Source organism: Spea bombifrons, chromosome 10, assembly GCF_027358695.1.
Source record: "Spea bombifrons isolate aSpeBom1 chromosome 10, aSpeBom1.2.pri, whole genome shotgun sequence".
NCBI classification, from domain to species: Eukaryota; Metazoa; Chordata; class Amphibia; order Anura; family Pelobatidae; genus Spea; species Spea bombifrons.
In genome coordinates, this window is record NC_071096.1 from 20,116,823 (window position 1) to 20,131,756 (window position 14,934).

Here is a 14,934-nt window from a genome sequence, read left to right on the forward strand (position 1 = left end):
AAAACGCATCTCAAGAAACTCATACTGACATACGGGTATGTCCTGACCTTCTTGACAGCCCGGACTCCCCCCTGTCAGCAGAAGGCAGCATCACTGGCTTTCTGCTGCCCGATCTCCTGTAACAGCTGCTGGCGCAAACTACAATAAACTGTTCGTTTTGAATTCCCAATCGTGCTGATGTCACCCGGAAGGTCATGGGAGGACAGGATATGCCCTGCAGGGTCTGTCTAGACCCGGCTGGGATATCAGATCGCACTGATGAGGCACTGACCAGACACTGTAATTCCTATGCAAGTCTGTGGGGACTTGCATAGAGATCACAGCGTGATCGGCACGGGGAGGAGAGTGAGAAACCAGGTTTTTTTTTTTTTTTTTTTTTTAACAAAGAAAAAATCACTAAAATACAATAAATAAAAAAAAAAAACAATAAAGTGAGCTAAGTGATGTCGTTGTGAAGGGGTTAAACACAATTAACACAATTTTAGGGTGATGATGTATTCCACAAGGAAAGGTCTTACATGTCATTTGCGGTGTTATCATTATAGTGAAAGGAAAAGGTTTATACTCTGCAGAATATGTTTTGTGTTCTACTAAAGGATGTTTTAGGATTTACAGTAACATATTTATAACAGACAGGCATACGTTTAACATTGTTTGACTTTGTGGTTCAGCTGTTCACTGCTCCAGCTGTCTCCTCTGTTTTTGGACGACAAAACAGGCAAAGGCCTCTTCATGCTCTTATGAAAGCACAATTAAATACATTTGTCAGAAGTTGCTCACCGGTATTTCAACCCACACACAGATAGGATCTTCATCAGGATGCAGAAAGTAGTGGCATAACAGGCTTCTGTTCTTGGGCAAAGCACATAATTCAAGTGTGAATCCAGTGAAAACATTAGGTGAAAAATACATGGCTTGCCTTTACCGTGCCCACGATCCTCTTCATGTTTCAGATCAGTCTGCCAAAATGGGTTCGCTTTAACCACCGTTAATCAGGCAGGCAGTACCTGGAAAGAAACAGTGTTCCATGTGCACTTGTAGACACAAGCCTTGGAGCTCTAGTTTGCTAGAATTTATATATGAACCACCAAAAGGGTTTCTTATTGGCTGCCGCTGCACTAGAGCATCTTTATTGCTTCAAATTATATCAATGAAAGAGAAGCAAAGAGAAGAAAGCTCCTGCCCACTTCGAGTGCATTTTCACTCGGTAGTAGCTGTCAACATGCTGTTGTGCAATGAAGCTGCAATAAGTCCAGCCGGACAGCTGTAAACTTTGGCATAGACTGCAGGGCACAAAAAGTTTGAAAGACAAACATTTATGTAAATGACATATGTCATTTTTACGGTTTTTTTCGCCATTTTAAATGTGGTAATTACACTTTTTATAGTATTATGCATTTAACACTACAGTACTTGTATATGTAAGAAACTGATAAACGGGTACAATTTGAACATAGCACCTGTTAATTTGCACGCCCTATACTCCCTACTACTAGAATTGTAGGATCACTTCTCATGACTTGCACCACAATCACCCTTTTATACAGAACCGTCATGCTTTACCGCAATACTCTCCTGCCAGTATCAGATTTATTTATTTTTGTCAAAGAAACACTTTCTTGTCAGTGTTTCCTTGTGGTTTTAAGACATTCTTGAGTTGCTCACGAGGTCTGCACACAAGCAAAAATAGTTAAACGGACGCTCCAGCTATAAAATGCACTTTAAAGGGACAGCCTAATTTGTCTTGACATTCCCCTCGAAAAAATTTATATTACTTGCAAAGTACTCTGAGAGTCAGAGGGAAATGGGGCAAATGGAGGGGATTTGCAAAATTGAGCATTTAAAGCGGCCGTGGGGTTATCATGTACATTAAAGTGCATTTGATGGCTGGGACGTCCCTGTATTGCATAGAGTAGCTGCTTGCAGAACATTTTTTGTGATGTTCCCCCATACGAGTCTGCAGAAAACCATCCAACCATTGTGTTTAGCCAAGTATGTGATAAACTTACCGCCAGTCAGCTCCTATGCGGCCTGGTTAACGCTATGGGCCAGGGACCAACAGTACAGAATACATTAACAACAAACATTAAACACGTTTCTATTATACTCAAATTGTAATAGTTCCATAAATAAAGAGGGCAAAACATATGTAAATAATATATCACTATGATTTTTCTCTTCTACCCCCTCTCTCGCCTCTCAAAAGTCACTGATTGTAGGTTTTAACCAAAAGCTTTAATGTGTCTTATTTTGTGGGGCTGTCGGGACAGTAAACTTCCCCTCTAAGGCTTCATTGAGCTCAAATAACATGTAATATTCTGTAGTCATTGATGTATTTTTCACCACAAACTGACTCGGGAGGCCATTTTACTTTCTAGCCGAGGTAACATCCAGCCTAGCCCTCTACCTTGCTGCGAGGTGTAGAATACTTGCTTACCTGTCTTTATATCCTTGTGTAGCATTACATCATTGCTACTATGTCTGGGTGCTGTATAATCCATTTTCATCTGGCAAATAAACACTGTGAATGTCGGCAAGAAATCTGACGACACCACTTCAATGAGTTGAGTAAGCAAGAGCTTCTTTATTCAAGTACGCACAGGGGAGAGTCCGGTTCGCAGACTTCTCTTTCCCTCCTTAATTTTCTAACAATATATAGGCAAAGAAGCGCAAACAGTTATTAGCATATTGCCTAGCTATCTGTTGGTATATTTACTTTGATTTGCTGACACGCACGGTTTAAAGAGGTGAAGAAAAAATAGCCCCTCCAGACATGTGAAATCTTTACTTGCAGAAGGTCAAGAAAGGGACAACTTGTCCTTTGTCGTGGTGGACTCTGATTCTTTTGCAACAAGGCACACGAAAACATACCATACGTACATATTCTTCCAAGACACAAACAAGACATAAGTAAACTAAGAAATGAGGTAGACAGGTGATTGTAGTGTTATCTTATCTGCTATCAGCAGAATAAGCAATGAGGTAGAGATCATTGTGCTGACATCCAGAATCAGCAAAATTCTTCAACTTCCACAACACATATACCACAGCCTTTAACGTTATGTGACATATAATATTGTAAGATTTTACTTTCCTATGAAAATATATGGTTGCGGGCTTGGCTCGTATATATGCCGCACCCAATTATAGGCCGTACCCTTAAAGTTTGGTGCTATTTTAAAGAGAACAAATATTTTTAACCCCTTAACGACAATCCCCGTACATGTACGGGGTTGCCGTGCAACGTGTTAACGACAATGCCCGTACATGTACGGGCTGCCGTTAAATAGCTGCATCGGCGGCTTTGCAGCGTCCACGGAAGCCTCACAAGTGAGGCTGACCGTGGATCCGGGGAGGGCAGCCCTCCCCGGAAGAAAAATGGCCGCCGCCACACCGATCATCAAAGATCGCGGCGGCGCCCGGCTAAAACTGCTTAGGAAGCGATCGGAATCGCTTCCTAAGCATAAACTGTGTTGCTGACATGCCTCAGTATCGAGGCATGTAGCAACTCAACCCCCCCGACCCCCGATCGCCTTGTGATTGCTCCGAGGAGCAACCACAAGTGCCATCCTGTGAATGACGTTGCCGTCATTCACAGGATGGCATTAACAATAGATCTGAGTTCACAGAGGGTCTATCCAGACCCTCTTGAGAACTCTCGAGCTCCTCCTGCAGGTTGAATGCAGGTACTGCATCCAACCATGCAAGGTCAATGGAGCCCAGCTCACTAATGAGAGTGACTGGTATTAAAAAAAAAAAAAAAAAAATTGGTCAAAAATGTTTAAAAAAAAATTAAAAAAATATGGTAACATGTAAAAATTCCCACTGTCACCAAAAAAAAAATAAAAAAGTTTTTAATAAGCAAGTCCTAAAATTCTTTATCTTTACAAAAATTCCAGCATGGAAAGAGTACAAATGCCCATAGGGTGTCTAGTATCAAAAAATATATGATTTGATGGGGTAAATTGCATTGGCTGGCTTCAAAGATACCCGAAATGGCACATGGGGGGAAGAACTACCAGATTTGGAAAAAAAGGTTTTGAAATGGCAAAACGCTACCTGTACATATTGCCCCATAATGTGCAGAAAAAAGCAAAAAAACATAAAAACATTGGGTATTTCTAAACTCAGGACAAATAGTAGAATCTATTTAGCAGGTTTTTTCATTAGTTTTTGCAGATGAGTAAAAGTTTTCTGTTTAAAAAGTGAGAAAAAGTAATTTTTTAACAAAAAATCTCCATATTTTATCATTTTTTTTATAGTAAATTAGATGATATGATAAAATGAATGGTATCTAAAGAAAGCCCTGTTTGTCCTGAAAAAAACAATATATAATACGTGTGGGAGCACAAAATGAGAAAGAAGAAAATCACAGCTAAACAGTAACACTGAAAAACGTTAAAAGAGCCATTGTCCCGCAATATACTACGAGTAAAAACCCCTATTGTCCTTAAGGGGTTAAAGAAAAAATACACATTAGTGGAATGGTAAAACAGGATTTTATCTAATAAACAGGAATACATGTATTTTAACATGTTGGGTATCTATCAGTTTGTCAGCATATTTTGTTATATACAAACAGAAAACCAATAGCCATTTTAAGCCCCCCTTAATTCATAATGCACCTTACTTACACATATGCCACTCTGACCCCCCCAGATATGATTAATGCCCACCTGCCCCCCCCCCCGGATATGCTTTATCCCCCCCTAGAAGTGCCACTCTGCTTCCTAGACGTGCCACCCCCAGTGTCGGAAGTGCCAGCAGCGGGGGTTGTCTTATACGTGAATATATCCCACTTCCACGGGGTCTTCTATGGTGTAGAACCGGAAGGTTATGTCATGCCGGTGCTCCACCATAGAAGCCCCAGCGGAAATTCAGGCAGCTGGAAAAAAAAAACACGCTCGGAACTGCATGTCCCGGGCATAGGGCAATACGAACTCCGCATCCCTGCGCTAAACCCCAAATATAGGCCACACCCCCACTTTAAATACCTAAAGCGTAGGGGGGTGCAGCCTATATTCAGGCCAATACGGTATATATATTTTTTATGTTGCCAGCCTTGATCAATTGCCATACAGTTAAGTCAAGATTCAACAGACTATTTGAGATTTAGTTAATGTTAGTCTTATGATGACAGGTATATTGCGCTGTTCTGCTGCCAGTGGAAGGGTTGATCTGAGAAGATATTTTTTTCACCTGGTGTGACTACCCGATATTTGTAACCTTCTGCGCAATATGAAACTTTATGTAAAGATTTTCTATGCTATATTGAGGTGATAATACATGATATGGCGTGTTTACAATGATGGTTGGCAGCAGTGTGTCTGGGGTCCTTCATTCTATGGAGCTGATTATGCTTTGAAGTGAAATCATTCCCTTTGCTCCTCTGTCTTCTCCATCCTTCCGCCTTGCGCAATAGGGTCCTAAGTGTTGGATTTGAATGCACTTTTTACTTCTGAAATAGAAATCATATTACAAGAAAAGGTTATTGGCAGAAAAATTACTAACTTAACACATATAATTATCTACTCTTCCTAGTGTGTGTGTGTATATAGAGATGTATTATATCTGCAGTTTCCAGATTTACCAGAAAATGCAGTGCACAATTTGTATTGTAAGCTTTTGCTTCTTTCTTTTAGCACACTTTACTTCCTTTTTACCCACACATACTCCTTGCTCTAATTTTGCTATCTTCACCTTGATGGCATTGCATGCTTATGTTGGTCTTGTGCTGCCTTGAATGCATGTGTGTTTCTATTCAACTACATCATGGATGATTCATTAGTGGTTCATTCCTATGCTCCATGACCATTGATGCTGTCATATTTTTTTAATGTATAGATGTATTTTTACATTTCCTTTGGTGTCAAAGAGCTATACAATACCTTAATAATGTAGAAGTTATGATGTAATAATGTTGTATATGTTTAACCATTTGTATGTAAGCACAGCTTGCTTAAAATGTACCGTATTGGCTCGAATATAGGCCGCACTTTTGTCCCCCACTTTAAGTCTTTAAAGTGGGGATGCGGCCTATATTCGGGGTCTAGAGCCCGACAGGCTGCGGGGTTAGGATACAGATCCCCCGCAGCGGTGCAGGGGACCTGTATCCTACTTTCCGATACGCTCAGACAGCCTCCCCTGCCAGCACTTTCCACGGGGGGGGGGCTGCCAGCACGGGAGGTTGTCTAAGCGCATCGTGCGGACGGTCACCGTCTGCGGCGATGCGGGTAAACAGCCTCCGGATTGTTTACCCGCATCGCCGCAGCCGGTGACCGTCCGCACGATGTGTTTTACCTCTGCCCCCAAGACTTACCGGAGCAGACTCCCGGGTGTCTTGCGGGGCCGGCGGGGGACATCTAAGCAATACGCGTATACAACTTCCGGTTGTATACGCGTATTGCGTAGATGCCCCTCGCCGGCCCCGCAAGACATCCGGGACTCCGTTAAGTCGGGGGGGGCAGAGTGGCAGCATATCTCGGGGGGGGGGAGGAGGACAGTGGCAGCATATCTCGGGGGGGGGGGAGTGGCAGCATATCTCGGGGGGAGGAGGACAGTGGCAGCATATCTCGGGGGAGGAGGACAGTGGCAGCATATCTCGGGGGGGGCAGAGTGGCAGCATGTTTTTTTGGTGTTTTTTTTAAAGAAAAAAACGTTTTCTTTAAAAAAAGCACCAAACTTTTAGGGTGCGGCCTATATACGGGGGCAGCCTATATCCGAGCCAGTACGGTATATATAGACACTATTATATTTCATGTAAATCTGGTGCTATCTTGACAGTGAGGTAATCTTTCCCCTCAAAAAAAATATTGTTGCTCTACATTGTAGTTCACCCATTTTCTAGATGCCAAGTGACATCAGTTAAAGATTCTGCTGCAGCTGCCTGCTGGCTATTCATGCAGATGATGTTGTCAGGCAATTTCTTATGTTCCATTAAGTTAATTTAGTTGTCAAATTTGGGAATAAGTCTAGCACTAAGGTCACCATTATTTTATTGGCAGCTCAGAACTTTGTTTCTTCTTTCTACGTCGGTGATATCACTGCTTAAAAATGGATACCTTCTGACTTGTGTTTTCGTAAGTTATAAGTCGTACATGTAAAAGGCTTTGTCCTGTCTTTCGAAGGCTGCGTATTAAGACAAAGTCTTCACAGACTCTTCTTTGACACCTTCTCTCCAGAGCTCCACCCCCAACACTCCATTCTTGATTCACCTGGGTCCCCTTTTGAGATGATTGCCAACAGCCAAGGTTTTGAGTTCAAAGACAGTGACAACGTCTCTGAGTTTTCCCCTCTAAGTTTGAACATGCAAACCATGGATCAATGCTCAAAAGAAAATCCAGACTCTGGTGTTGATTACCAAAATCCGTGCTTTTCAGATCATGGGGAAAATCTATTATTCAAGTCGGATTCCTTGCATGATATGAAAAGAGCCACCAACGCTGAAGATTTATGTGTCAGGCAAGATTTAAAAGCTGAAATTTCCCCAACTGAATTTGTTTCTCATCACATCTCATCTACGGTTGAAGCCAAAAGAGATAATGTGGACTTGTTGCATGTTATTGAAGACGATATTGACCCTGTATCAGGTTTCAAGTGTTTATTTTCATCTAAGATATTGTGTGGAGAACCATCCCCAGCAAAAATACACAATCCGTCTTGTGAAATACGATGGCCAGATGAAGAAGACGAGGCAGATAGCTCTGGAGAATCTGACGACACGGTTATAGATGCTGGTTGGCGATCTAAGAATTTGGCTACAGAGAGAGTAGAGCACAGTGGAGATGGCTGGGTTGAGCTTAGTGAGCCTCAAACCGATAAATTTGGAGTTTGTGCAGCAGAGAGGAAGAGTGAAGGCATGGCAGAGAATGAGCATCCTGTCAACAATGCAGAACATCTGTTTTCATATCGTGGTAGCACTATCAAAGCAGATTTCTCTAAAACTGCTTCACAGATTCCAGACTTTACTCACAGTGAAGGTTTTGTGGACTTAGCAGAGTCTTATTCTCCTGTGGAATTAGCATCAGTTGGTCATCTTCCACAAGAAGAGTGCTTAGACCAAGTGCAGGAAAATCTCACCATTGAAGCACTCAAAGCATTGGCATGTGGGGAGCACGAGGACCCAGAAAGCACAGAATCCTCTCCAGAAATATTGTGTCCACTGTCACAGTTTAGCAGCATGGAGGCTTTAATGCCAATAGATTGTTCAGTCCAAAAGGAAGTACTTGAGAACATAGACTCTGAAGATGAAATACCAAGCCTCAAAGGTAAAGGAGGAGCCCTTCCCTGTGCACAGTTGACAAACAATAGCATGTCCTGTACACAGTGCATGATTCTCACATTGATGACTTGCAAAGTTCCTGATGAATCATCTTTAGGCATGGTCATTGGCATGTACTGTAGATGTTGCATCCTTCTTTGTCATGTACACAAGAATCCCACCTACATGCTGTTGACGCAACCTAGCATGCCTCAGTCACAAACAAAACATCTGCTCTGCCTGTGCAGCAGAAATACACTGCTATATCTTCTCCATTCACCTGTTTTTCCTGTCCGTACATGTGTGGAAATATATGTTTATCAGCATGTGTGCACCTACCCTCTGTGCTGCTTCTTTTTTTTATCCTTGGCAATTTGTGCATGCATCTACATGTTTTGTAATATATTTTGTGTTTACAGGTGCAAACTTTATTTAAAAAAAAAAGGAGATATTAAGGGAAATTGAATTTGTGAAATGCTGTCTTAGCAGCTGATGTGTCCTATTACTCATTCATTTTAATTGGTTAGGTGTTGGTGTTTGTTAAAATAAATCTTCTCTCTAGAGAAAACCACCAACTGTTTCACGTTTGCCACAGCAGTCCTGACAACTGGTCCATGTCAAGCTACTGGCAACTTGGCACATAGTGTGTGAATCAGGTGTTGTGCGTGCTGTTAAAGACGAGATGGGAAATTGTTGGGTAGACTGTGCTGTTATTTTTTTTTAACACATATTGGGTGAGATGTCACATCAAAACAGTACATTACATTACATTTTGAGTGATTAGTGCATGTTTTCGATTATGGAACTGTATACCGGTGTGGGACATTGATGTAGGGCTGCAACAACTAATCGATAAAATCGATAATAATCGATAATGAAATTCGTTGGCAACGAATTTCATTATCGATTAGTTGAATCGATTATTATCGATTATAAAATGAGGGTTTTTTCAGAGCAAACGCTCTGAAAAATCCCCCTCATTATATAATAGTTTAGTCTGACTCACCGTCTCACAGCAGCAGCTCCTACTTACTCCCCCTCCCTGTAATCACTGTGACAACTGGCCCCGCCCCTTCCTTCTCCAGGCCAGAACCACATGGCTGTGACACTCATCTAACTGTAAGTATATGTGTGTGTGTGTGTGTGTGTGTATATATATATATATGTGTATATATGTATGTAATATATATATATATATATTTGGGCTACTGAAAGTTAGGGGAGGTGGGGGTTAATTTAGGGGCAGTTATGGTTAGTGGGGTGTTTAGGGTTTATTTAGGGGCAGTTATGGTTAATTGGGTGTTTAGGGTTAATTTAGGGGCAGTTATGTTAATAGGGTGTTTAGGGTTAATTTAGGAGCAGCTGTGGTTAATGGGGTGTTTGGGGTTAATTTGAGGCAGTTGTGGTTAATGCTGTGTTTAGGGTTAATTTAGGGGATGCTGTGGTTGATGGGGTCTTTAGGGTTAATTTAGGGGATGCTGTGGTTAAGGGGGTGTTGAGGGTTAATTTAGGGGCAGTTATGGTTAATGGGGAGTTTAGGGTTAATTTAGGGGAATCTAAATCCTGGGGGCAGTGAAGTGACATATCTGGGGGTATAAGGCATATACAGTATATAAGGCATATGTGGGGAGGGCAGTGTGGCATGTCTGGGGAGGACGGAGTGGTGTATCAGGGTGTATAAGGCATATCTGGGGGTAGAGTGGCATATCTGGGGGTAGAGAAGTGGCATGTCTGGGAGGCAGGGTGGCATGTCTGGGCAGGATGGAGTGGGGTATCAGGGGATATAAGGCGCATCAGGCACAGTGGCAGATGTGGGAGGCAGCGTGGAGTGGCAGATGTGGGAGGCAGCGTGGAGTGGCAGATGTGGGAGGCAGCGTGGAGTGGCAGATGTGGGAGGCAGCATGGCGTGGCATATGTGGGGAGGGCAGGGTGGCATGTCTGGGGAGGATGGAGTGGTGTTTCAGGGGGTATAAGGCGTATCAGGCACAGTGGCATGTGGGGGGTAGAGTGGAGTGGCAGATGTGGCGTGGCAGATGTGGGAGGCAGCGTGGAGTCGCAGATGTGGGAGGCAGCGTGGTGTGGTATATGTGGGGGGGCAGCATGGCATGTCTGGGAGGCAGCGTAGCAAGCCTGGGCTCAAATGTGCATATATTGGGGGGCTGGTTGGGAAATAAAGACAAGAAATGTATTATCAAAGTTATTCTGCTGTTTGTATTTAACATCATTTGTTTAGTAAATTATTTTAAATAAATGAAAAATTTACATTCATTTTTTTTATCCGATTAATCGATTAATCGAAAAAATAATCGGCCAACTAATCGATTATTAAAATAATCGTTAGTTGCAGCCCTACATTGATGTATTCATAAGTATGCCTTAAAAGGAATTACCAGTTTGTAGAGATTGAAAAAAAATGGAGATAACACATTACAACTTCAGTTGCTTTGTGGTTGAGGACTAATGGCTTTTAGAAATCCATCATATCCAGTAGAGGACTGCGTTGGGAGGCGGGTCCCGCGGGTGCCAAAAAACTTGCGAGCGGTCTTGCTGGTACTGCGGGCGGGAGCGGGCGGTCAGGCACTGTTCCTGCGGGTCCCGGTAATCCCGCGCAGTCCCGCAAGGCTGCCTTCTCGCTGCTTCCTTACAGCGTCTCCTCTTGCTCCGCCCAGGAACAAAACGGAGTCACGTGATGTCACTTCCTGTGACTTCGCCTTGTTCCTGGGTGGAGCAAGAGAAGAGACACTGTGAGGGAGCAACAAGAAGGCAGCCTTGCGGGACTGCACGGGAACTCTGCAGTTCAGGTAAGGAGGTGGGCGTGATTGGCCACAAATGTGAACACCCACATTGCAGGAGCGGGCAAAAAATCAGCGGGAGCGGGATTAAAAAAGCCATCCCGCGCAAGGCTCTAATATCCAGTGTAGAGCATGTGTAGTCAATGTTTTAAATGGGTACACAAACCATGCCTCTTTCACGGCCTTTCCAACAAGGTATAAAAATAGGTTATGGCATGCTTTTCTGTGCATGTATGCAGGTCTAAGCGGTAATAACAGGCAGAAAACAACTTACAGGATCTTAGAATGGAACACAGGCTACATATTCACACACAGTGTACATGCAGGTTTACAGACTAGCACTTTTACGACATTAACAAGTCAAAAGTAGTGTCTGCTCAAAATGTTAATTGCATCAGTAAAACACAAAAAAATTACGGATAAACAATTTTTTTCTGCTAAATGTGTTGCTAATTTATAATTTAGAATACAGTGGGGTTAAAGTTAAATACATGACTTGCAGAATAAATGTACTTCCTTTTCTTGATGCAGATAGAACTGTTGAACAGAAATGCTAAATTATCAATTTCACTGAGCTTAAACTGTAAAAGAAAATGCATTTCAGATCTTGTGTATACACAAAACCTGTTTCTAAAGAAATATTATTTTGAACTTCATCTGTTGCTCTTTGACAGGGCTACACAAGATAGAACGATTCGCTTTAGAGACAGCCTGGCATGGGTTCCATTTTAAGTTAATTTGTGTCTTTTCCTTTACCCCAGCTTTTTTTTGTGTACTGCTCGGTATGCATCAGACCCTTGTGCACATCATTTCAGTGAGCAAACAGGGAACCTAATTCTGTACAATCCTGATCATTGATCCAAAATCAGTTGAGACTGTATTTTATACGTTAGAATATCAACCCTCTCCCTCTGGGAGAATGTTGGAGCGTATAAGTTGTACATAGGAAAAAAAGTACATACATGATTTCAATCAAAGAAAAATAAAATGACTACACTAATAATAAAATGTAAACACAAAATGTCACTCCTGTTTGTACCTGTTCCAGAGTTTTAGGAAGGGGTGCGGCTAATGCTCCATCTTTACTAAGCAAATACCTGCTGTAGTCATTGAGAAACTGACCCTGTTAGCATATATGATTCTTCATGTGTAGCATACGTGAATTACAATACAGGCAATACTATAGGGTATGGCTATGTTGTCTCCTGAAGCTGTATTTAAACCAGTAGATATAATCAGATGTAACCATGGATTAGGAATCTAAAAGTGACATATCTTGTGTGTTTGTGTGCGTGTCTGTGTCTTTGACATGTCCATATTGGGATAAGTGCGTTTTTTATTTTGCTTGCTGCAACATCTCAAACTATAGGCTTGCTCTTTCTGACTGCCAGTACTCAAACAAACCTGGTCTTCCAGGGATGCAGATGTTCCAGCTGGGCAGCCTTTTTGAGCCGAAAACCTTTAATTAAATTATGACATTGTACCGAAAGAAAATAAAATACTTTTTTTATATATATATATATTTTTGTGTGATCGCTACATGTACATCTAAAATATTACTTATCAGTTTTAACTGTATTTGGATTTTTTTCTGTTTAGTTGATGTGATGGTCTGACTCTTTCTCCTCTCAGTTTGGGACCTACTGTACTGGAGAGATGTAAAGAAGTCTGGCATGGTGTTTGGGTTGACAATGGTGCTGCTCCTGTCCCTAGCAGCCTTCAGCATTATCAGTGTCATCTCCTATCTCATCCTGTCCCTGTTGACTGTTACCATCAGCTATCGTATCTACAAGTCCGTGATGCAAGCCGTCCAGAAGTCTGATGAAGGGCATCCTTTCAAGTAAGCACACGCTTTCTTTGACTGCAGATACAAATATCCTTTTAGGTGGTCTGTAATTTGTTCTAATATTGTTTTTTTTATGTATAATTACCATGCACACGTTTTGGAAAAACAAACATCAGTCTCCTGTCTGCTGTAAAATGAGGAAGTAACACAAAACATGCCAGCCTTAGCGTAGGTTTTATCTTGGCTAAGTGTTTCCTTTTAAGCTTAAGTATTGGCATTCGAACATCCCGTTTTACCCATTAACCATGGTTCTTCTGCCAAATGCAGCCCCCTTGAGGACCACGCGGACATATATAAACTGCCTGTTTAAATGTAACGCTCTTGAGCGCAACGCTACTTGCCGGGGCTCGGTGGGAGATGTTTCCTTGGACCGGCCTTGACCCTCCCCTGATATCTGATCGCTCCATGAGAACAATTTTGCAACGTTAACCCCCTAAAATTATGAAATCGTTGAATTTTAGGGGTTAATATTTGAGTCTTCACTCCCCAGCCTGTGCCTGTGGGGACTAAATCACAGTTTCCACTGCAGACTTTCAAAGCATGCATATATATGACATGGCACGTCATTTCATTAAACAAGCTTAGAAAGTGATCTATGATCACTTGCTTCGCTTTAACGGTGTTGCTGTAATGCCTTGATGTCGAGGCATTCAGCAACACTGAGATCAGCATCATGTCTGGAACCTCCCCGGGGCGTCAACTTTCACCATACACTGTATGGTGGCAGACACCCGTTTTAAAACTTGAATGGTGTCGCTGAAATGTCTCCATAGCGAGGCATTAAGCAACAACGAACACCCACCCCAGGACGCGCTGTGACCGAGCGGTCAAAACCGCCACTGCAAGAGACTTTGCCGCAAGATGGCGGTGCCTCCTTTACAATAAAATAACTAAGTTGTATCTTCAGACCCTCTTGAGAATTCTGGCTTCCCTTTCAGGTTGAATACAGGTACTGCATTCAACCATGCAAGTCAAATGGAGCCCAGCTTTCTAATCGCAATATGATTAGGAAAATATTTTAAAAATACAAAAAATGGGGAAAAAATAAAAATAGCTTTATAAAAATGTGGTAACATTTAAAAATAATTATGCAGTGATGTCACCATCAGCGGAACCATCCAGTTCCAGCAAAATGTAAAAAGAAAAAAAATTCTTGACATGGAAAGAGTCAAAATAAAAGCATTTCAAAGACCCAAGGGGTGTCTAATTAAGAAGAAAAAAAAAAAAGAATGGTCTGATCGGGTAGATTGGAGTGGCCAGGTTCAAAGATAGGGCGTAGGCACAGACAGCTCACTTCCCAAATGGGACCTTTTAGCCCCCAAACACCAGACAAACCAATGCATGGGTGGTATCTCTGTACTCTGAGATGTTGCTCGACACATATTGGGGTGGTGTTTGACAGTGACGTATACCAGGAGCTGTAAATTCACATCTGGTGGTAGAATCTCATGCATGGAAAGGGTTAAAATGCCCTGGGGTGTCTAGTTTTCAAAAATATATGGTTTGATGGGGTAAATTGAATTAGCCGGCTTCAGAGATGGCCCACTTAGGACATGGGGGCAGTAGGACTAGATGTCAAAGTTCTAAGTAAAAAAAAAAGCGCACTTCCTAAATGTGGCATTTTACCTCCCAAACAACCCGACAAACCCATGCATGGGGGGTATCACTGTACTCAGGAGATGTTGGTGAACACATATTGGGGTCTTGTTTGACAGTGACATACACCAGGAGCTGTGAATACCTGAATTGCAATTTTTGTGATAAAAAAGATAAAATAAATTACTCACACAACGACAAAGGGTGGTAGTAGAATAAGTGCATGGAAATGGTTAAAATACCAGCATTTGAAATACCTTGAGGTGTCTAGTTTTCACAAATATATGGTTTAACCCATTCAGTCCCCTATAAAATGCTTCTCAAGAATCCCCTATGGACGTACCGGTATGTCCTGACCTTCTTGCAGTGGCAGGGACGCATCCCTGCCGCTACACAGGAGATCAGGCTGTCTTTTGATCCCCTCCCTCAATTTTATTATA

At 42.1% G+C, this 14,934-nt stretch overlaps 1 protein-coding gene across 2 annotated transcripts in view; it reads left to right on the forward strand.

Moving 5' to 3' along the window:
• RTN3 (reticulon 3) overlaps nt 1-14,934 on the forward strand; it is a 30,824-nt gene that overhangs the window by 3,730 nt on the left and 12,160 nt on the right. For both annotated transcript variants that reach the window (XM_053448699.1, XM_053448700.1), the window contains exon 3: nt 12,685-12,892. In XM_053448699.1, the coding sequence (XP_053304674.1) occupies nt 12,685-12,892 (208 nt within the window). The remainder of the gene's footprint in view (nt 1-12,684; nt 12,893-14,934) is intronic.